This window comes from Ranitomeya imitator, chromosome 6 (assembly GCF_032444005.1).
Source record: "Ranitomeya imitator isolate aRanImi1 chromosome 6, aRanImi1.pri, whole genome shotgun sequence".
Lineage (NCBI taxonomy): Eukaryota > Metazoa > Chordata > Amphibia > Anura > Dendrobatidae > Ranitomeya > Ranitomeya imitator.
Window position 1 is genome coordinate 344,498,109 of NC_091287.1, and position 24,747 is coordinate 344,522,855.

Here is a 24,747-nt window from a genome sequence, read left to right on the forward strand (position 1 = left end):
TTCATAAATCTGGTTTAACGCTCAGTTGCAGGGCTAACCGTGCCGACCAAGAGTGGCAAAATAAATCTTAAAACAGACAAATTTGTTTCCAAGGCAAACACATTAAAAACAACCCAATCCACCCATGACTAGCAATAAAGGCTTTTCAAAGCCAACTACCAGGAAGCATCAAAAACAAATCCGCTTTATTTAAAACATGACATAACAAAAAAAAAGGGACAAAAACCACAGCATTAAAAATACACACTTCAAAAATGCAAGGAACCTAATTTAGCTTATAGGTGGAGAAAGGATGCAGAAAATCAACAACATCAAAAACTAACTAAATACTCGATGGAGGAACATGGCTTAAGTCTGATGCTACTAATGTGTCCTTTTAACTCCTGTGCTATAAACTTTCCTTAAGATTTGTTTAGGTAATTTGTGGTACAAAATAACTTTACAAGGTGTTTGTTACCTTATAAGTGTGTAAAAGTGACGTAACCCTTGTATACTTTTACAATTTTGTTGGGACAGCTAAAGTAAAATAGCACTATTCAGTAAGGGCTTGAGATCTAAAGAGGATTGGGACTTTATCAGGTCTACACATGCCGATTCCCTTATTACATCTTCTTACTCCCATATTTATAACTAATTAATACCCCTAATTAACTCACATTCATGTTGGAAGAAATGATAGGTGATGCAAACAAATGCAACTCGGATATCAGCAAGTCAGCCCAGAGATGTCTCCACGCTGGACTGTCTACACAGTGACTAATATACTTCCCAGCCTAAAGGTACCTTCACACATAACGATATTGTTAACGATATCGTTGCATTTTGTGATGTAGCAACGATATCGTTAATGAAATCGTTATGTGTGACAGCGACCAACGATCAGGCCCCTGCTGGGAGATCGTTGGTCGCTGAAGAAAGTCCAGAACTTTATTTCGTCGCTGGATCTCCCGTGGACATCGCTGGATCGGCGTGTGTGACACCGATCCAGCGATGTCTTCACTGGTAACCAGGGTAAACATCGGGTAACTAAGCGCAGGGCCGCGCTTAGTAACCCGATGTTTACCCTGGTTACATCCTAAAAGTAAAAAAACAAACACTACATACTTACCTACCGCTGTCTGTCCCCCGGCGCTGTGCTCTGCACTCCTCCTGTACTGGCTGTGAGAGCTGGCTGTGAGCGTCGGTCAGCCGGAAAGCAGAGCGGTGACGTCACCGCTCTGCTTTCCGGCCGCTGTGCTCACACAGACAGTACAGGAGGAGTGCAGAGAAGCAGAGCGCCGGGGACAGACAGCGTTAGGTAAGTATGTACTGTTTGTTTTTTTTACTTTTAGGATGGTAACCAGGGTAAACATCGGGTTACTAAGCGCGGCCCTGCGCTTAGCTACCCGATGTTTACCCTGGTTACGGGCATCGTTGGTCGCTGGAGAGCGGTCTGTGTGACAGCTCTCCAGCGACCAAACAGCGACGCTGCAGCGATCCGGATCGTTGTCAGTATCGCTGCAGCGTCGCTTAATGTGAAGGGGCCTTAAGGGTTTATTCACACAATGCAGGTAAAAGTGTGAAGAAAAAGATCAAAATAATGGGCCTATTAATTTGTATGGGGAAAAGACTTGCTGCTCATATAGTCAGACTTTTGGGCTTCTTTTAAAACACTTCAAGCTTTCAAAAAAGCAAGCATTTAAAAGCAGTAACTTATACATTCTGTTAGGACTGGCGGAATGCACCAAGTTAAAGATGTAATGGTATTAGGTGCGTTCGCAGTCCGAGGTCCACCGTGCAGGGGAAAACCCTGCTGCTAGTAGAGACGGACGATATGGCGGTGCAATGTTAATACACACATGGGTTAACTTCACCCTGTGTGAAGGAAGCGAACCCTGTTGCATCACAGGGCCGCGGTACCGCACCAAAAGCGCAAGCAAGGAGTCTCAGAAATCAATCCCAAGACTCAGGATTTGAGTTCATAAAGACCTCACGCACTCGACACCGCTACTGGGGTGTCAGAGAGACAGAAATAATAATATTTAAGAAACACGAGAGTGCGTGCGTTGCCGCACTGGCAGACGCCACTAACCACCCAGGCTTGGGTCAGGAAAGCGCAGAGAAAGCGCACGGCGCCGCACTGGCGGTCACAGCAATTAGACGCTGTAATGTGTGTAACGTGCTGATGGCTAAGTCGGGCGCTAGATAGCAATCATCCACCTTCCGCGAGCAGTCATACAATAGGGAGGGGATTTTAAGGAATTACTTTCACTCACAACACACACATGTTTACAAAAGTCAATACTAGCCTTAAATAGTTGCAGCATGTTTAGGACCTTCAGAGAAGGACCAATGGAGATGCTGCAGTACCTGAGCATGGGACCCCAGATCTCCACTGAGAGATCTTGCCCTGAGCATGCTCAGAGTGCAAAGCAGGACTTAGTCCTAGCACCTACAAGGACCTTCCAAGAAGGACCAATGACCTAGCTGCAGTATCTGATCATGTGACCCTCGATCTCCACTGAGAGATCTTACTCTGGGCATGCTCAGAACGTGAAAAGCAGGATTTAGTCCCAGAAGCGTCTGCTCGCCGCTGCCCAGCACGGACTTCAATGGCAGAAGCAGGAAATGCAGCAATAACTCTTAGCACAGAGTCAGACTGAGCGAGACGCTGGGATCGACGTCTCCGCTGAGCAGGTTCCACTGCGGCCGGAAAAGAATAGGAGACCGCAGCGGAGATGGCCCGAGATTCCCCCTGTGCAGAGGCAGAAACTTGACCCCTAACACATTCTTCTGGTATTTTCAGCTAGGAAGATGCTCAATAGTTTACAAAAGAAGTCGATAGGAAGAATAAAAAGACTTGTGGGTGTGTTTTTGTGCATTTTTATAGCATTTTTGCTTAAAAAAAAGTAGCACTTTCGTCTTTGCTTAACGGATTTAAAAAGAAGTCTAAAAAATATTAGTAAAAAGAGGCACAAAAAGAAACAAAGAAAAAAGCGTTATAAAATGCCAGAAGCAAAAAGGTAAAAAAAAAAGTGCTCAGGAAGTGCTAAAAAAAGACGTTTCAAGACTACAAAACTCCAGAGAAAAAGAGCAATTCCTGAAGCCTCTTGTGCTGGAAGAACAGATTTTTTGACAGCCATAAAAAAGACGCTATGTGTACACACCATGAGAATTTGTTCAGACTAACCTATGTTACGTCTGTGTTGTCTGTGTACAAAACAGATAGAATACAGCCTGCACACAGACCAATGCAGGTTAATCGGGTAGTTCAAGTGATTATTTTTACATGCAGACCCATGGTGTAAAAAAATTGCAGCATCGTTTTTTTTAGGATTAGACTCACCCAATAAACTCAATCGGTATATTTATAACACCACTCCAGTGCTTTTTCTTCCAACCCTGGAGTGGCGCTTTAAATGTAAGCCTTCTGCCCCCGGTCACATACTCACCCTCCAGCGTCTTCACAGATTTTTCGGTTTCCCTGCGGCATCTTGTGACAGTAGCTTCTGAGCGGTGGGAAGTCAGAAGCTACATCACAAGCTCTCAATGTAAGTTTATGAGAGGCAGAACGAGGCTCTTATAGACTTGTACTGAAAACTGAACTCCGTGCAGCTCCATGAAACTCTAGAGCTGCAATCAGGTCCCTTTTTGGCAGAGACCAACAGGAACGGCGGCGAAAATAGATGAAAACACTGGAAGGTGAGTATCAGACAGGGGGCATGGGAATTACATTTAAAGCACCACTCCAAAGGTGAATTAGAAAAAACAGCTGGAGTGGTGGCGCTTAAAAATTGTATGCCATACCGACAGCATTAATATGGCATCTGATTTTTACAGGCCCATTGCAATTATTATTATTATTATTATTATTAATAACTGTATTTGGCCTTTCATTATTTTTTTAATTGTTGATGTTTAAAATGGAAGCCATATGGATGTAAAAAACAGAAATCTGTATAATAGACAGACCATTCTACTGATGCAAAATTGTCTATCTTTTCTCAATGAAAAGCAGATCATTTTACATATCCTTCTATATCCGGCCTAGTAAAGAGGCTCCTGATTCTGGTATCTCCCACTATGATGATGTCAGTAATCCCTAATAAGGTCTACAGGCATGCGTGTATAAATCCCTACAATAGGAAAAAGATATCAGAAGAATGTAAAAGATCTCATCATAGTAACTAAGTATAAAAGGATCAGTAAAATGTCAATTTCCCAACATAGAAAAGTTCTTTACGGGGGAGAATACATGAAACCACAATCCGTACGATGGGGCCATATACGTGTAAATTAGGTATGTCATCTGGAAACTCCTTGCAGTCATAATAACCCGGCTGACGAGGAAGCAGAGAGTTAATGTGAGAAGGCAGCACTCCTGCTTTCAAGTTCAAGCACTGACATGATTGTTCATTTGGGATTCCCTTGGAGTGAGTCATTGTTAGAACAGAGACTCCCTATTGAAGGAGCAGGATAGCGCGCTGCCTCCTGAGGGCACGACAGCTGAGATTCCGTCTTGCATGAGGCATGGATTAATGTCAGACCTGCAGCTAACGCCAGTCTAAGGTGTAATGGCGCACAATCATCTCCAATAACTTTCTCTTCCAGTGTATATTTTTCCTGGCGCGCCTGTATAAAAGGACAGACTGTTAGTCCGACCAAGTGTGTTGTTAATATAGAAAAGGCTATGGACTGACCTTCATGTAAAATCTATTGGTGCAAAGTGTTCTGTTAGGTCTCATTTACACACTATTTCTTTCTGAGTTTACGTACGGTGGTAAAAAAAAGAAAAAAAAGGTTTTGGAGTTTTTATTTTGCTTTATTTCTAGCGTTTCTTAAATATATAGGCTAATTTAGGTTAAAAAAAATTGAAAAAAAATAAAAAACGCAATACCCAGAGGATTCTGTTTTTTTTAATGACTGAAATGTCATCAAATGAATTGTATGTAATTAATTCGTATTGCCCCATAGACATTAATATTGGAAAACAGAGAAAAAAAGAAATAATGGTAAAAAGAGGACAAAAAGATGGGCGTTTTTCTTACAGGGGGCATGAATGAGGGTGGCTGACCCCTTCTCCATCAAGTCATAGTGTGTTATAGGCCCAATGGAAGCCAACTACGGTATATTCATCTATGCGGAGGCCACTGCAAAATTGTAAATCATAGGGTATGCATTCATTAATATGCGGCCCTATGGATATACTTATATATATACACACTTTACAATTTTAACGAGCTCCAGGGTGACCGTTGAAAGTCAAAAATATTGTACTTTTACCATAACTCTATGAAAACTAGTATTCCTTTTTGAAGTCCTTAATGACAACCAACAATAGGGAAAAAAAACATTCATCAGATAACTAAGTAAATAAGGTCTTCTAAAAGTCAGAATGGAAGCTGTAAATCATTTTTATGTAGAGGACAGGAGATACTTCCTGTACAATCCACACAGTGAACCAAAAAAATAAATAGCAGCTGCCTGTCCAGATGCAGATAAAAGCAGTACAGTAGTGTCGAAAAGCTCTACATGACAGCCGGTCAGTGCTAGCACTTTAAGGCTTCACAAGTTCTGACCACAGAGTGTTTTTAGTTTAGTTTTGAGTGCATTGCCACAATTGCAGCAAAATAACGTCGTGAGGCTGTAACATGTCAACACAGCCTAAAAGTACAGGACGTGCTTTACAATGAAGTGTCCGTGTTGATTGGCTATTTTTTCAACCAACTACATGTGCTGCAGATCTTGAATGTCTTTGGCATTGTGTGTTGAAAATCGTTAAAGTAAAGTATTTTTGGGGGCCAGGTATTAATTTAGTTTGACAAGTCCTAAAAATGTACAATATGCACACTGTCAGGATTTAGCTGCCTGCTAAAGAGGTTGCCATGTGATAGCTCATGTGTGACTTGCATACTTATAGTCACATGACAACTAGCTTCCCTTAAACTTGAACAGAACATTGAGAACAGGAAAAGGAGCTGGTGATGTGACCACATATATGTTAATCTCATATAAGAGGTCATGTGACCACAGCTCCAGCAGATACAGAGCGGAATCCTGACTGTGTGTATGTTTGGCAGGCAGATAGGCTAACTGCCTATCCAAAATAATCTCTTAAGGCCTCCTTACACATTAGACAAAAGTTATTTCTAGTCACTAGCTAGCCTTACAATGGTGCAGGAAAGAGAAATCTCTGAGGTTTTTGTAACTTGGGGAACTACTTTAAAAACAACAGGAAACTAAATGTTTTGTTATCATTTATAGGTCCTAAATAAGTGGTGGTCTGGCCTTGGGACACAAGTCGGTAGTCATAGCGTGTACAGTGCGTGCCGTCAGGATTCTCTGATACCGGTTGCGGGCGTGTTACCGTAAGTATAGTATCTGATTTGCATGCATGTGGTCAATGCAAGTGAATTGAGCGAGACTGGACATGTCTATTTGGAATGAGGCCGGAAGTATGCATATCACATACTCTTTCAACCACATGACCTCCAATTCCCGGCGCTGGAAACATTTTACAGCACGCAGTGCGTGTGCTGTGAGGATTCACAAGTCTGCAGTCATGTAGAGTACCTGCAGCCTTGTACCCAAAGGCTAGAGAACCCCTTTAAACTAATATTTGCAATAAATACACAATGAGTATGGATATGTGTGCATTATGCTAATTGATGCACTACAACATCTGCAAAGTATGCAGTGTAATCAGCATGAATTGCTGTGCAGGATGACAATGGTAGCAATGTGGAATGCTTCACATATTTAAAAAAAAGAGCATCTTCAATTCTGTACATGTAAAGCAGGTGATATGGCTGTACTCAGTAAACAGTTCAAACCTCAGGAGTGTCTGATTGCAATCCTCCAGGTCCCACTCGACAGGATGTTATGAATACTTGCCACTGTACCATATGTAACAGCTTTGTGCTCGAACCGGTTAATAAAAGAAGCTAGCGCCCTCTGTTACTGCCCTCTCTCTACTGCCTCTTTTTGGTTAATTACTCACCCACTGCTAGGCTTTTAAAGTTTGCTGCTACAGATTATAATTACCCATTAAAATGTTGATTTTTTTTTTATATGCAACGGCAAAATAGCAAGCGACAACCCTTTGATTCTGCCTACTATGATTATTTTATTTTCTATGGAAGCATTCATTATTTTGCTTGATTTTACTAAGGTGTTTATAATAATGACTAGCCTCCTCTAATTCTATTAGCTGAAACCCACTAGGAATGTTATTAACTTTTATGTTAATTTTAATTTTCAAAGAACAAATCTCCTTAGTCTTCAGAAGAAAAGCGGAACCCCCAGCAGCTATAAGCAGGGTGTCAGGTACCTGCTTCTGTTGTTTTTACTCTTGAAGGTAACAAGAAAACACCCTGCTGTCAGAGATACTGCAGATGGCTAATTAACTAAAATTACTATTATTATATATTTTTATTTCAATTGCATTTAAGTGGCGGCGCACAAAATACAATTAAAACCAGAGTTACTGTAGAATGATGCATCACCATTGGATACGCCAGCATTTTTTTTGTCTAACATTAATTGGCATTACAACTCAAGTCCAGAATATTTAAAAGGCCATTGTTTTAAAGACCAAACGTAGAGCTCAACCAAGGAAGTCCTCACCTCGGCTCCTTTATTGTGGCGTTAATGCCTGTTGAGTGGGCTGAATGGCAGAATAGGCTGGCTTAATTATAACACAATATAATTATTCCCAATATATGTTTTCACAAATGACTTAATAGAATCACACTGCTCAAAACAATTTGAAAAGTTCAGACTGAGATGAAATTTATGTAATTTACATACAATAAATCGTGTCCATTAAACAGCTATTTAAAACAATTCAATGACCAAAATAAACAAAAAAAAGACGCCTTGCTGCAGCAAAACAAGGACTAACAATGTCATTGGAAATAATTGCAAACATATTATCTTGGCAGCCCGCTAATTAATCGTCAACGTGTACTTTGATTTATTGTTACCAAAAATCAACATTTTTGCTTGCATTTAATATTGTGACTTATATCTAAGCATAGAATATACAAACAAACAATGCACAGAGATCTCAACACCTTCCATGTAGCAATACATTATGTAAACCGAGCTGACAATGAAAAAAAAAAACAGTGTAAATGATGATCCGTGCATATATTATCTGTACTAAGGTGATGAAAAATCCAGTGCAATGTAATCTGTGAGGTAGGATGACAAAACAAGAGGGAGGTGGATTACAGAGCAAGTGTATATATTATATATATTAATTTATTCTGTAATTCTCTTTCTAGGAATACACATACACACCTGGTTAAAATTGTTGGTACCCCTCGTTTAATGACAGAAAAACCCACAATGGTCACAGAAATAACTTGATTCTGACAAAAGTAATAATAAATAAAAAAATCTATGAAAATGAACAAATGAAAGTCAGACATTGCTTTTCAACCATGCTTCCACAGAATTTTAAAATAATAAAACTCATGAAATAGGCCTGGACAGAAATGATGGTACCTTAACTTAATATTTTGTTGCACAACCTTTTGAGGCAATCACTGCAATCAAACGATTCCTGTAACTGTCAATGAGCCTTCTGCACCTCTGGACTGGTATTTTGGCCACTCCTCAAGAGCAAACTGCTCCAGTTGTATCATGTTTGAAGGTTGCTTTTTCCAAAGATGCTCAGTAGGATTTAGCTCACGGCCCATAGAAGGTCACTTCAGAATAGTCCAATGTTTTCCTCTTAGCCATTCTTGGGTGTTTTTAACTGTGTGCTTGGCTTTCTGACACTGGGCAGCACATCTCTCTCTAGAATCCCTTGATAGTCTTGAGATTTCATTGTACTCTGCACAGATTCTAGACACCCTGTGCAAGATGCAGCAAAGCAGCCCCCAGAATGTAACAGAGCCTCCTCTATGTTTCACAGTAGGGAGAATGTTATTTTTTTGATATGCTTCATTTCTCTGTCTGTGAACATAGAGCTCATGTGCCTTGCCAAAAAGTTCCATTTTTGTCTCATCTGTCCATAGGACATTCTCCCAGAAGCTTTGTGGCTTGTCGACATGTAGTTTGACAAATTCCAATCTGGCTTTTTGTATGACTTTTTTTCAACAATGGTGTCCTCCTTGGTCATCTCCCATGAAGTCCACTTTGGATCATACAACGAAGGATCGTGCGATATGACACTGATGTTCCTTGAGCTTAACATTCACCTTTAATCTGTTTAGAAGTTTTTCTGGACTCTTTTGTTACCATTCGTATTATCTGTCTCTTTGATTTGTCATCAATTTTCCTCCTGCGGTCACGTCCAGGGAAGTTGGCTACAGTACCATGGATTTTAAATTTCTGAATAATATGTGCAACTGTAGTCACAGGAACATCAAGCTGCTTGGAGATGGTCTTATAACTTTTACCTTTAACATGTTTGTCTATAATTTTCTTTCTAATCTCCTGAGACAACTCTTTCCTTCGCTTCCTCTGGTCCATGTTGAGTATGATACACACCATGTCACCAAACAGCACAGTGAGTATCTGTAGCCCTATATACAGGCCCACTCACTGACTCCATGATTGCAGAAGCCTGTGATGCTAGATAGTGGACACACCTTGATTTACCATGTCCCTTTTGTCACATTATTTTCAGGGGTACCAACATTTCTGTGGAAGCATGGTTGAAAATCAATGTCTGACTTTCATTTGTTCATTTTCATAGATCTTTAATTTATTATTACTTTTGTTAGATTCAAGTTATTTATGTGACAATTGTGAGTTTTTCTGTCATTAACCGAGAGGTATATATATTTTCATGCATATACACTATATGGAGAAAGTTATCAGGACACACCCCTTAATCGTTGCATTCAGTCCCATTGCCACCTGTATATAAAATCTAGCCCCTAGCCATCAAGTCAGCCTTTACTAACGTTTATGGGACAAAGTATGACTCACTGCGCAGGAGCCACGACAGCAAGCAAAGAAGAGGATGTCATCGCATGAAGATGGGAGGCGCCAGACCCAGACAGCAACACCCATCGGACCGGACCGCACCGGGACCGCCTCTGGGTGAGTATAATATAAATTGTTTTTCTTATCTTTCACGTTACATCGGGGGGGGGGGGGGTTATCTAAAGCATTGCAGTATGCTGTAGATAAGCCCCCATGCCGGTGGCCGAAGCTTATAGGCGAATTTTGGGGTGACAGATTCCCTTTAAGACTGACATTGGACACGGTAGTCTTAATTGATATTGTGTTGGAGTTCATGCCAAATTCATGAAGAAGTATGCTGTGTGAGGGGCCAATCACGCTTCTCTATCTGGCAGTCTGATGAACAAGTTTGGCGAATGCTAGGAGAACGTTAGACCTGCATATTGGACAATTGTATGCTTACTACCTTGTGGGAGCAGGTAGGTGCCCTTTTCTGTTCCAATATGACTGTGTTTCAGTGAATGAAGACATAGTTGGGTAAGCATGACGCAGAATTATTTGACCGGATTGCACCAAGCCCTGATCTCAACACCATAAACAACTTTGGGAACTACAATGAACATTGCAAATAAGGTCCTCTAGTCTACCATCAGTGTCTTCTGCATAAATGAGCAATAATTTCCACAAACACACTCCAAATTTTGTAGAATGAAAGAGATGAAGCCGTTTAGCTGCAAAGGAGCAATTTTAATTTAATGCCAATGTATTAAGAAAGGGAATGTTATAAAAGCTCCTGTAGGTGTAAGTACCTCAATATTTTGTCCATAAAGTGATTAGAATTGGAGTGTATTATATTGAAATATTAAGTAGCAGAGTATACTGCATATACATACATTAGAGTGCAAAGGTTTCTGACAGGTGTGGATAAAATTATTTAAAAAAAAGAAGTATTAATAGTTTGTTTTTATCAATTAACAAAATGCAAAGTGAATGAACAAAAGTGAAATATAAATCAGATCACTCTTTGGTGTGACCATCCTTTGCCTTCAAGATAGTATGGCAGCATCAATTCTTATAGCTACACTAGCATACAGTATTTGAAGAAACTCGGTAATGAGGTTGCTCCAAACATCTTGGAGAACTAACTAAAGATCTTCTGTGGATGTAGGCCTAAGCAAATCCTTCTTTCTTTTCAGGTAATCTCAGACAATCTCAATGGTGTTGAGATCAGTGCTGTATGAGAGCCACACCATCACTGCTGTATGAGAGCCACACCACCACTTCAAGGACTCCTTGTTCTTCTTTACACTGAAGATTGTTCCTAATGACATTGGCTGTATGTTTGTGGTCCTTATCATGCTGCAAAATGAATATGGAGCAAGCCAATTAGATTCCTTACTGGTGGTATTGCATGACTAAATAGCTGGGTGTATTTCTCAGCAATGAGGACACCAAAAATGGACAATGATGAGGACGACAGATGTAGTGATTGACCAAGGAAACTTAGTGCAACAGATGAAAGATGCATCATGCTTATTTCCCTTTGAAATTGGAAGATATCCAGCAGTGCCATCAGCTCAGAACTAGCAACAACTAGTGCGACCCAAAAACATCCATCTACTCTTTGGAGAAGTCTGGCCAGAGGTGGTCTTCATGGAAGATTTGTTGAAAAAAAACATATAATTGACATGGAAACAAGTCCAAGAGACTCAATGAAAAGAACTTTGGTACAAAAAATGGTAGCAGGTGCTCTGGACTGCGAACTGTGAAATATCTGGCTGTAACAGAAGGCAGTTTGTTCGCCAAAGGTCTACAGAACGATACAATAATAAGTGTCTGCAGGAAACAGGTAAATATAGTGGAGGTTACTTGAACGTTTAGGGCTGCATTTCAGCAAACAGGGTTTGAAATTTAGTCAAAATTACTAGTGTCCTCAATGCTGAGAAAAACAGGCAGATACTGTACTTATCTATCATGGAATACCATCAGGAAGGCATCTGATTGGCTCTAAATTCATTCTGCAGCAGCAGAAAGCACCCAAGTATAATGCCAGTGTCATTAAGAACTATCTTCAGAATTAAGAAGAACAATGGTCTGGAAGTGATGATATGGCCTCAATAGAGCCCTGATTTCAAAATCATAAAGTCTGTCTAGGATTACATGAAGGGACAGAAGGATTTGCGCAACCCTAAATCCAAAGAAGATCTGTGATTAGTTCTCTAAGATGTTTGGAATAACCTCCCGACCAAGTCCCTTCAAAAACTGCAAGTGTACCAATATGAACTGATGCTGTTTTGCAGGCAAAGGATGGTCACACCAAATATTGATTTGATTTAGATTTCTCTTTTGTTTATTCATTTTGCATTTTGATAATTGATCAAAACTACTAACATTACTGCAGCATTTTCTTCAAATCTGCCTAAAGCATTTTTACAGTACTGTATATGTTGCATTAGATAACATAGATAAGATTTCCAAAGTTAAGGCTAGATATGAGTTTTGATGGCGGCATTCTCATTATCATAATGTTCACTAACAAAAGCATATGGCTCTCATCCCAATTATTGTTCAGTGAACAGTTACCTTATTTGTGATCTCTAGAGATGAGAAAACCAGAACTTAAAAGTTCAGGGTCCTAAACGCTGAACACGGAAATCTCCAGGAAGTCCATTGCAATGTTCAGTGTTCCTGGAGAAGACTGTTGCAGAGAGAGAGAATTTTCTATCTCAAAACTTCAGGTCTTCATTGTTTTCAATGGGGATCAGATTCTGGTTCAAGTTTGGGTAAAATTCTGGTGCCAGAATCAAACTTTGGAATAAAGTTCGGGTAGGGTACCAGAACCCGAACTTCCACAGGTCCGCTCATCTCTAGTGGTCACATTTAAAATTATGGTTATCATGGCATTTTTAGTTTCAACAATCTGTGCCAATTGGCTTTATGATCAAAACATCTATTAGCTAATTAAAAGCAATTCATTTAACAAATAATCAGCAGAGAATTAGGTGCATATGTATAATTATCAACATTGATATTGAAGTGTTGTCTTTACCATAGGGCCCTGTAATCTACAAGTATGTGCCAGTGACAGCGGTGCAATGTAGCACACTTCTTCCCAGAGTGAGAGAAAAAAATAGGCATATAGACTTAAAGGGACAAGTAACTAAGAAGATCACACATTTAGTGCTGTAATTGCTGCCTCTGTTCTTCAACTGAAGTTTAGTCAAATATTCTTTTTAGGGTGCTTGGTGCTCCATTGGTTTGGCCACAAGGTTCAGTGCACCGCTCCGTCCACTTGTTTTGCTTGTCCTGCCACCCTCACTGCTGGTTGACAGCTTGCATGACATTTTCCTGCAGACAGTGCTTGCTCCAGGCAAGCAAGTGCGGTCAACCATAAGTAAGGGTGGCGGGGACACTATAGGTGCGATTTTTATAGGGACTACAAGTCTGGGTACTTAGTTTACACTATCAGTTTGGGTTGTCAGATCCTTAAATAGTAAAAGATAAATTCAAAGAAAGTGTAAAGAAAAAAAAGGCTATAACTCAAATCACAAATCTGGACTGTAATGTCAACCATAGTGGAAGTCTATCAGCACTTTTGACTTCTCAAAACTGATGACTGCACAAAGTAGATGAGTTGTGAACCAATTAAAACAGCCATAGTGGGATGGTCATACTAGCTGCATAAGTCAGAAAAAAATGTCATCTATCTCACACCGCTAAGTCAGATGTCCCACTGGTTATTCCCTAAAAGTGAGGCATCCTGAGCTGTCTGACCTGAACGGTTCCCATTCCTCACTCATAATGTCACGTGATGGCTCTAAACTAACTGGCTTGTGTAGTCGGTATGAAAATGGCCATCTAGTGCTGGTAACAGTTTTGAGAGAGAAAAACGGCAAGCAGACTCCCTTCATGTTGGAGGCCACATCTTAGCCGATGGTAGCAGATGCTACTATATTCTCATTGCAGTCATTCTTGCTAGACCTCATTCCTCTTACTACAGTAAAAAGCAGGATGAGAAATGAATGTATGAACTGTGTCTATTCTGTATGCACAGGTGGGAATAATACCAGAACGTACTTATACAAAAAGATAGAGATGGGAACAATATTTGTTCAGTCTGAAGAACATATAATCGACAAACCTGGTGCTTTCTCAACAAATATGACTTTGGAATCTTGATGGAAGTTGTGCCCAGTCACAATCATTTTCTTCCCACCATTCACTGGGAAGCTGTCAATACTTTGCTTTTCTACCAAAGGCAATTCTTGAGCAGAACGCTGGGCTACAAAGAAAATGAAATATAATACAGTCGTCAGTCAGCAGGTTTTCAAATGTCCTGAGTAAATATAGTGATATTCCCAATATAGATTGCACACAAGTGCTCAGGCAGCAATGACACAATGCCATAGATATGCTATCAGAATGTTACTATATTGCCGGATTCTGATGGCCTGCTAGCTGTCCTATCTTCTATGTGTACTACTCACTAAACACATTACTACCAGCAGTAACTCATGGGTTATCCCTACAGGTCCGAGCTGTGTATTCATAAAGGAAAAGAAGAATAGTTGGAAAGTATTCTGACACCGGCTCAATAAAAGTTTCTCCTATGCAGATATCTATTTATGTTTTACTATGTGTTTTGGTTCCAAAAACAACGGATTCCTCTATAAAAGTACCACTTCCTCTCTTTTGAACTCCATATTTCAGCTTCATTTTAGACTTACCGTATTTAATATTTGGAAATGTTTTGTTTTTCATTAGATGTCTCAGAAGTAGTCTATTGTTACTAATCTACATTCAGATTTCAGGAATATAAAACATTCCCAGTGGCTAATGTAAAAACTGCAAGATTTCTAACTTTGTATAATACGGATTATGATATGAAGACAAATACTAAAAAATATTACCAAAAATTTGTAAAAAAAAATAAATTTAACATATAGTACAGATCAAAAGTTTGGACACCTTCTCATTTAAAGATTTTTCTGCATTTTCATGACTATGAAAATTGTACATTCACACTGAAGGCATCAAAACTATGAATTAACACATGTGGAATTATATACTTAACAAAAACGTGTGAAACAACTGAAACTATGTCTTATATTCTACGTTCTTCAAAGAAGCCACCTTTTGCTATGATGACTGTTTTGCATACTCTTGGCATTCTCTTGATGAGCTTCAAGAGGTAGTCACTGGGAATGGTTTTCACTTCACAAGTGTGCCCTGTCAGGTTTAATAAGTGGGATTTCTTGCCTTATAAATGGGGTTTGGACCAACAGTTGTGTTGTGCAGAAGTCTAGTGGATACACAGCTGATAGTCCTGATGAATAGACTGTTAGAATTTGTATTATGTCAAGAAAAAAGCAGCTAAGTAAAGAAAAACGAGTGGCCATCATTACTTTAAGAAATGAAGGTCAGTCAGTCCGAAAAATTGGGAAAACTTTGAAAGTGTCCCCAAGTGCAGTGGCAAAAACCATTCAAGCGCTACAAAGAAACTGGCTCAAATGAGGACCACCACAGGTAAGGAAGGCCAAGAGTCACCTCTGCTTCTGAGGATAAGTTTATCTGAGCCACCAGCCTCAGAAATCGCAGGTTAACAGCAGCTCTTATTAGAGACCAGGTCAATGCCACACAGAGTTCTAGTAGCAGACACATCTCTACAACAACTGTGACGAGGAGACTTTGTAGCAGGCCTTTATGGTAAAATAGCTGCTAGGAAACCACTGCTAAGGACAGGCAACAAGCAGAAAAGACTTCTTTGGGCTAAAGAACAGAAGGAATGGACATTAGACTAGGGAAAATCTGTGCTTCGGTCTGATGAGTCCAAATTTGAGATCTTTGGATCCAACCACAGTGTTTTTGTGACGCAGAAAAGGTGAATGGATGGACTCTACATGCCTGGTTCCCACCGTGAAGCATGGAGGAGGAGGTGTGATGGTGTAGGGGAGCTTTGCTGGTGACATTTGCTAGGGGATTTATTCATAATTGAAGGCATACTGGACTAGCATGGCTACCACAGCATCTTGCAGTGGCATGCTATTCCATCTGGTTTGCGTTTAGTTGGACCATCATTTATTTTTCCACAGGTCAATGACCCCAAACACACCTCCAGGCTGCGTAAGGGCTATTTGACCAAGAAGGAGAGTGATAGGGTTCTACGCCAGATGACCTGGCCTTCACAGTCACCAGACCTGAACCCAATCAAGATGGTTTGGGGTGAGCTGGACCGCAGAGTGAAGGCAAAAGGGCCAACAAGTGCTAAGCATCCCTGGGAACGCCTTCAAGATTGTTGGAAGACCATTCCCGGTGACTACCTCTTGAAGCTCATCAAGAGAATGCCAAGAGTGTGCAAAGCAGTCATCAAAGCAAAAGGTGGCTACTTTGAAGAACCTAGAATATAAGACATAATTTCAGTTGTTTCACACTTTTTTGCTAAGTATATAATTCCACATGTGTTAATTCATAGTTTTGATGCCTTCAGTGTAAATGTACAATTTTCATAGTCATGAAAATGCAGAAAAATCTTTAAATGAAATGTGTCCAAACTTTTGGTCTGTACTGTATAAACCTGATTTAAATAGCAGGTAATTTTCTGATGACACATGTCTTTTAAAGTGATGATACCTTTGCATTGATGGCCTACACTTTGGATAGGTCATTAATATCAGATCTGTGGGGGTGCGTTACCTGCATCCCCACTTATCAGCTGATCCCGGAGCCAGCGGTGGCTGGATGTTTTTAGTTATGGAGATGCACAGCTACGTCAACTGTATGATCGCCAGTCTGGTATTGCTGATCCACTCACATCATTCGAATAGGGGCGCATGTGCAGCACTCGACCGCAGCCACTATACAGTTGATGGAGTTGTGCTGTGCAGCTTCACCTCTGAACGGCAGCGGGAATAGCTAATTGAAAGAGTTGTTGGTTGTCGCATCTCCACCGATCTGATATTGATGTAGTAGCTGAACAACTCCTTTAACATTAAATGCTCCTTTATTTGCTTTACTTGAAGACTACTTATGTAGAAATAAGAATAAACTTACAGCACTCAATTGGATTGGATGCCACTTGTAGAGTCAGAGTCCTCCCATTGGCTTGTGGAATGTGTACCCGGAATACCAGTCGTACCCTGGTATTCTTTCTTCCAATGTCAGTTTCCCCTTTCCGAAGCTCAATGTCAGAATTACGCAACTTTAATATACCTGCACAATCAATACTGTTAAAAGAAAAGAACAATCACAAATTAGATTTTCACTACCACAATTTCTGTACAATGATAACTAATTGTAACTTAGATAGTTCTAGAATGTACATGCCTGGTAAAGCATATTGGGAATAACATCCTGTCAACAACTGGTTCCACATTCTTTTCAAGCAAGACTTCCAGCCGTACCCCAGCCATACAGCGGGAAATGGGAGGAGAGGATACAATACACAGGGCCGGATATATTAATGTTACATGAAACCTCATTTTGAAAATCATTTGAGGATTTTGGTAAAACAAGATTGAGCGTTACATGCCGTGGAGGGATTCGATATTATCAATGTTGAAAGATACCTGTCAAAAATCTGTCATTGAATAACTGTATCATTAACAGGAAAAGGTTGGATAATTTATTTTTACAAGTCAGCATCAGTGTATTCACAACCAGTATTCCTCATTTTCATGCTTACGTGGTTGGTGTTCTCTCAGTGAGGGCAAAGTACAGCTATCCTAAATATCAAACTGTTGGCTTTACGGACTTGCGAATGCACCAAAATACAGAAATCTTGAAAGTTTGGATAAATTTTAAACTACGAAAAAGGAGCATCAATGCAATCAAGTGGATTATTCAACCAGTGTAAGTATTCCAAATCTAAAATATATACATATCAGTTCTTCAAGTGTACTTTCAAAGTTTTAAATGGCAGTCGTTGTATAATAAAAAAGAATGAAAACAAAGCCAAAATTACTATACGATTTCTAAACAACAAAAAATTTTACACCACTACAAATTCCCTAATACTACATTCAGCGATTGTTTCTTTTTCGGTTCTTTTTGTTAATCAATGAAAGAAGAGCTAAGCGGTAGGGAAAAATATTAGCTGCATCATATTTTCGTAATTCTGTAATGAAAACGATAGACTCAAACACTAACTGCACAAACCCTAAGATAATGGGAAACAGCTTAAAAAGCATATTTTTAGAGATTCCTTGGTTTCTCCATGCCTCAGACCCTGTACCAGTAGTAAACTATATAGAGAACTATATGGATAGTTAACATGTTTCAATTCAATTAGACAATGTCACTTTTTAACAATATGCCATGACTGAGGCAACATTTTGCTTAAGGAAGAATCGCCCACCTATAATGTGATCTACAGTGCAAATTGCATGAAACGAGAATGTGTCATTAATTAGAGAAGATGTTGGCATGCCTTCAACCTCGGGTGATAGAAATGATTCACTTAAATGGTTTAACTGTTAATCAGCCCATGTTACACAAAAAAAAAATATCCGATAACTGGGCAAAAAATACTAAGTCTCCTAAATAATGATTACATTATCCTAAAAAAGCTGGAGAACTCTATTGAAATAATAATAGACAAATCTTTATTGGACATAATAATTAATTAAAACATAAACATTATAAGGTAGTACATGATTAGACAGCACATGGTACATATGTATGACCATTTTATGCATTGCTTCTATGATTCTGAATAAACTGTGGAAATCATTTATATAGACCTATAAATGCACACATTCCTCTTTTTCTATATCAATATTTTATTAATCTACGGTATCTATGTGGGTAAATAATATATATGGCTCCATATTTACATACCTAAGACGGCTTTTTTAGAGAATAATTATGTATTAAAAAAATGTGTGTGTTTTTATTTTATTATTGATACCACTTCTGTACCATGTGCTGTCTAATCATGTACTACCTTATAATGTTTACGTTGTAATTAATTACTATGTCCAATAAAGATTTGTCTATTATTATTTTAATACAGTTCTCCATGTTACACAAGTTAGAAACAGAGGGGATGATTCTTTATAGCCTTTGTGCCTTTTTTCTAGTGTAAAAATCGTTCTAATAGTGATATTTTTAAATTTGTTAATTCATTATTAACGTTTTAAGTTAACTTTTACTTGGTTGTGTCTGAGGTTTAGTTGATTTATCAGCAAAGGTTTTGATTATCCAGATATTTTAGCCTAAAGACCCCGCATACTCAGACTAAAGTCAACAGGATCGGCCTATATCAATGGGATTGACAGATTTTTCAATGTGTATGAGGCCTCCTGACATCTGTGGGAGGACAACAGGATTCAGCATGTTGAATTTCAGCAGCCAATCATTTCCTTCTCCCTATAGATAAGCCACTGGGAGAGGATTCTAGCGTCTCTCTCAGAGGATACAGGAGGGCTTGGCCAAACACTCCTGTCCATGGGGGAATTGGGAAAAATAACAGTCAGCTGACTAATGTCTTTGGAGGCCATGATTTATCATTTGTCAGTTTTCAAAAAGTCACAATTTTGGGGGGAAATTGCACTCCACTACCCTAGTGAAATGCAAAATCTATATCTTTTTTGAAGACTACTGTGCAACATTTTACAGCATATTGAAAAGATCATGCAACTTTTTACTACAAAAAGAGCAAAAATATATATGTATCACATTTTTGAATTTGGGCAAATTTAACACCGATTGTGCACCCATTATACTGGATCTGATGCAATCTCCACCAGCGCAAAAATGAAGACGAGTCCCGGACTGATAACGTTTCAAAAGAGATAAAGATAGTTTGCGTGAAAAGTGGGAATTGTCTGCAGCACACTTGGTTATAAGAACTGCCAAGTAAAAAAAAAGTCCTGGGATTCACTTGGCACAGGTAACCATCAACAAAAGTAATGACAGGACGATGCAGAAAAAAAAATCTTCTATTTCTTCATACATGTATAGAAAAACAACAGCCACATTTCAACCTTTATGGTCTTTGGCTTGATAAAGCCCATTAAGGCCGAAACGTCACTGATTGTAATTGTATATACGTGAAAGGAGGAATCGAAAACTATCTCTGTTTTAGTATCAATTGCAGTTAAACTCAGTTTATAACTCACATGAATTTTCTTGGGCTATATATGTATTATGAAATGAGAGACATTTGAATATGAAATATTTACCGTATATACTCGAGTATAAGCCGAGATTTTCAGCCCATTTTTTGTGGCTGAAAGTCCCCCTCTCGGCTTATACTCGAGTCATACCCTGGGGTCGGCAGGAGAGGGGGATGGGGGGCTGTCTAATTACTCCGATGCTCAATGCTGTCTAATTATACTCACCTGCTCCTGGCGCGGTCCATGCATGTCTTTTCCCTGGCGCTGACAGCTTCTTCCTGTAGTGAGCGGTCACATGGTACCACTCATTACAGTAATGAATATGTGGCTCCACCTCCCATAGAGGTGGAGCCACATATTCATTACTGTAATGAGCGGTAACGGTGACCGCTCAATACAGGAAGAAGCTGCCGGCGCCAGGGAACAGACATGCACGGACCGCGCCAGGAGCAGGTGAGTATAACGGGGAGGGGAGCGCTGCGCTGCGCGATATTCACCTGCTCCTCGTTCCAGAGCCGCTTCGTCTTCACCATCTTGTGCAGTGACGCTCAGGTCACAGAGGGTGCGGTGACGTATTTAGTGCGCGCCCTCTGCCTGAACGTCAGTGCAGGAGACGCTGAAGATGGAGCGGCGCCGGAATGAGGAGCAGGTGAATATTGAAAGTACTGGGGGCCTGAGCGACGGAGAGGTGAGTATGAGATTTTATTCATTTTTTTATCGCAGCAACAGCAAATGGGACAAGTGTCTGTATGGATCATCTTATGGGGCCATATCGTTTGTGCAGTACTATATTGGGCCATAACGTTTGTGCAGCACTATATTGGGCCATAACGTTTGTGCAGCACTCTATGGGGCCATAACGTTTGTGCAGCACTGTATGGGGCCATAACGTTTGTGCAGGACTATATGGGGCCATAACGTTTGTGCAGCACTGTATGGGGCAAGTGTCTGTATGGGGCCATAACGTTTGAGCAGCACTATATGGGGCCATAACATTTGTGCAGCACTGTATGGGGCCATAACGTTTGTGCAGGACTATATGGGGCCATAACGTTTGTGCAGCACTATATGGGGCCATAACATTTGTGCAGCACTGTATGGGGCCATAATGTTTGTGCAGCAATGTATGGGGCCATAACGATTGTGCAGCACTATATGGGGCAAGTGTCTGTATGAGGCCATAACGTTTATGCAGCACTATATGGGGCAAGTGTCTCTATGGGGCCATAACGTTTGTGTAGCACTATATGGGGCCATAACGTTTGTGCAGCACTGTATGGGGCAAGTGTCTGTATGGGGCCATAACGTTTGTGCAGCACTATATGGGGCCATAACGTTTGTGCAGCACTGTATGGGGCAAGTGTCTGTATGGGGCCATAATGTTTGAGCAGCACTGTATTGAGGCCATAACATTTGTGCAGCACTGTATGGGGCCATAATGTTTGTGCAGCAATGTATGGGGCCATAACGTTTATGCAGCACTATATGGGGCAAGTGTCTCTATGGGGCCATAACGTTTGTGCAGCACTATATGGGGCCATAACGTTTGTGCAGCACTATATGGGGCAAGTGTCTGTATGGGGCCATAACATTTATGCAGCACTATATGGGGCAAGTGTCTCTATGGGGCCATAATGTTTGTGCAGCACTATATGGGGCCATAATGTTTGTGCAGCACTATATGGGGCAAGTGTCTGTAAGGGGCCATAACGTTTGTGCAGCACTATATGGGGCAAGTGTCTATATGGGACAAGTGTCTGTATGGGAACATGATCAACGTTTGTGCAGCATTATATTGGGCAAATGTGTCTATGGAGCATCTTATGGGGCCATTATTAACCTTTATGCAGGATTATATGGGGCATATTTTAATATGGAGCATCTTATGGGGCCCATCATAAACTTTATGGGGCTCCTGATTCAATCTGGATTTTCAAAAACACTTAACCTACTGATGTCTCACTTAATTTTACTTTTATTGGTATCTATTTTTACTTTTGACATTTACTAGTAGCTGCTGCATTTCCCACCCTAGGCTTATACTCGAGTCATTAAGTTTTCCCATTTTTTTGTGGCAAAATTAGGGGGGTCAGCTTATACTCGGGTGGGCTTATACTCGAGTATACGCGGTAATAATTTAGGATATTTATCTTTATTTTACCTGCATTTCTGTTAATTTTAGTCCTATTTACACCTGTGGGAGAAGAGGCAATAGTAGTGGAGTTGGAAAAACTACAGTAAGGAAGAGGCAAAGTGGAGGCACCTATGGAGGAAGAGGCAATAGTGGAGTTGGAAAAACTACAGTAAAATAGAAATAGTTTCTTATGAGTTGTTACTTCCTAGGTTACTTTTTTCCTTATGTGAAGTAATTTAGCAAAGTTTTCAGTCCACGAAATAAAGGACAAAATAGGTAACAGGCTAGACAGAGCGTGTACATTTAAATAATAGACTTAGCCAGCCGAAGGAATCAATTCTGAAACGTGCGTCGGGGTGTGCGCATCGTGTGTGATCTTGCGGACCTTAAAGGTATATTACCCCCAAATCCTTTTTTCCCCTATCTTTGCACATTGCACTTGGAGCGATCCAGTATGGGTTTGCACTGTTTTGACACTGCTGCACTTAGATTGTCACTATAATGGAGTGATTTCTATTGTTCTATTTAATTAATAATTAACTACTGTCCATTTACATATCATTTGTAAAACAATGGGGAGACAAAGAGCGCAATAGGGTCTTATCCACGTTACAAAGAGGAGAATATATACCAAAATTTGCTCACCTGGTTAGGATGAGATTAGAGCATATAGATAGCGGCTGCTGCAGATCCACAGGTCTTTACCGACCAGAGAAAATAATGTCTTCAAAAGGAGATTTGTAGTTAAAATTCTGCGCTGCCGCTAAGATGAATTTCAGGAGAGTAAAGTTGATTCACAGTGGTTTTATTCAACGCGTTTCAGGGGTCTCATGCCCCCTTCATCAGGTATTTCCTGATGAAGGGGGCATGAGACCCCTGAAACGCGTTGAATAAAACCACTGTGAATCAACTTTACTCTCCTGAAATTCATCTTAGCGGCAGCGCAGAATTTTAACTACAAATCTCCTTTTGAAGACATTTACATATCATGTTACACTCAATTTTTGTATTGCTGTAATTCACTTGTGGCTACCTATATTTTTGCACATTTTCTAATATATAATTGCCTAGAATACTACTTCCTGCAATTTGTGCCAACTTCCGTGGCTTTGTCCGGAGCTAATGTCCGGAGCTAATGTCCGGAGCTAATGTCCGGAGCTAATGTCCGGAGCTAATGTCCGGAGATAAGTGACGTCAACAGTGTCCAGTGTCTGATTGGTTGCCGCCTGCTGCGAGCGACCAATCAGAAACATGCCGTACTGTGACACACTCCGCCCGCCATTTTGGTGTGATTTTTGAATTTTTACCTCACAGCAAGTTTCTACTGCGTGGAGGCGGGCCCAGTGACGTTGCTCTTCAAGCTCCTGCCGAATTTCGTCAAAAAAATGATAATACTATTTACCAAAACTATATATATTTAGTTGTGAAGTGGTTCAGTGACATTTTCACACCAATTTTGAACTTTTGTTTGGTGTTTTCTCCATATACTGCCTATTATTTTTGTTCTTTCTTACTATTATTTATTAATTGTATTATTCTTACATTTGAATAAATAAAGTATATATGGATTCTAGACTCCCGATTCTTTAGAATCGGGCTGCCATCTAGTTATATATATAAATTATTTATTTTATATATTTTTAATATAAATGTTCTTTGTTTTCTCCTTCTTTGGGGGATCTCTTATGTGATCACATATATATTTTTCATATTTTATATATTTTTTTATGTGATCTCTTTGGTCCGGCATCTGCTCTATTGGTTTTACGTCTATTATATTATATTCATTATATATATTTTCTTATCATTTGATGTATGGTCCAGATACGTGCGCATGCCTTTTACATATCCAGTACTACTGTTTGCCACTGTCTATTTAATAAAGGCAATTTTTTTTATTGAACATATCTTGTCCGGTATTTTTATCAGTCTGTTTGGGGGGTTTATTTTAGTAATTTAGCCATAAGTATTACTACTGAGCGCTAATATTTGGACTACTCTGACTGGAAAATGGCTGCATCTATATTTTTGATGCCATGTTCATGCGTTCAGTATTTGGTCGATCAGTATTTTTAAACTAAAATCAGGAATGGCTCAAAAATGCAGAAGTGGTGACGTGTTTCTATTACACTTTTTCCTTGCTTGATTTTGGCTTACAAATACTGATGGGCGGCACAGTGGTTAGCACTGCAGCCTTGCAGCGCTGGAGTCCTGGGTTCAAACCCCACCAAGGACATCTACAAAGAGTTTGTATGTTCTCTCCGTGTTTGCGTGGGTTTCCTCCGGGTTCTCCGGTTTCCTCCCACATTCCAAAGACATACTGATAGGGAATTTAGATTGTGAGCCCCATCGGGGACAGTGATGATAATGTGTGCAAAATGTAAAGTGCTGCGGAATATGTTAGCACTATATAAAAATAAAGATTATTATTATGTAAAATACTGACCAAATACTGGCATGTGACTATGACCTTGATCACCTTTTTCGAGTTAAAAGCAGCGCGCAATGTTTAAACTCATGAGAGTCAACTAATCACGAGTGTGAAAAAGCAAGGCGCTTCAGAATACAAGATCCAATAAGTGTCCTGCTATAAACTGT

The 24,747-nt window shown here is 39.9% G+C and overlaps 1 protein-coding gene across 7 annotated transcripts in view; it reads right to left on the reverse strand.

The window, feature by feature from the left end:
- Positions 1–24,747, reverse strand: part of NFATC1 (nuclear factor of activated T cells 1) — a 308,199-nt gene that overhangs the window by 166,572 nt on the left and 116,880 nt on the right. For all 7 annotated transcript variants that reach the window (XM_069730931.1, XM_069730933.1, XM_069730935.1 and 4 more), the window contains exons 5-6: positions 16,951–17,123; positions 14,042–14,182 (exon numbers count right to left, since the gene is read on the reverse strand). In XM_069730931.1, coding sequence (XP_069587032.1) covers positions 14,042–14,182; positions 16,951–17,123 — 314 coding nt within the window. The remainder of the gene's footprint in view (positions 1–14,041; positions 14,183–16,950; positions 17,124–24,747) is intronic.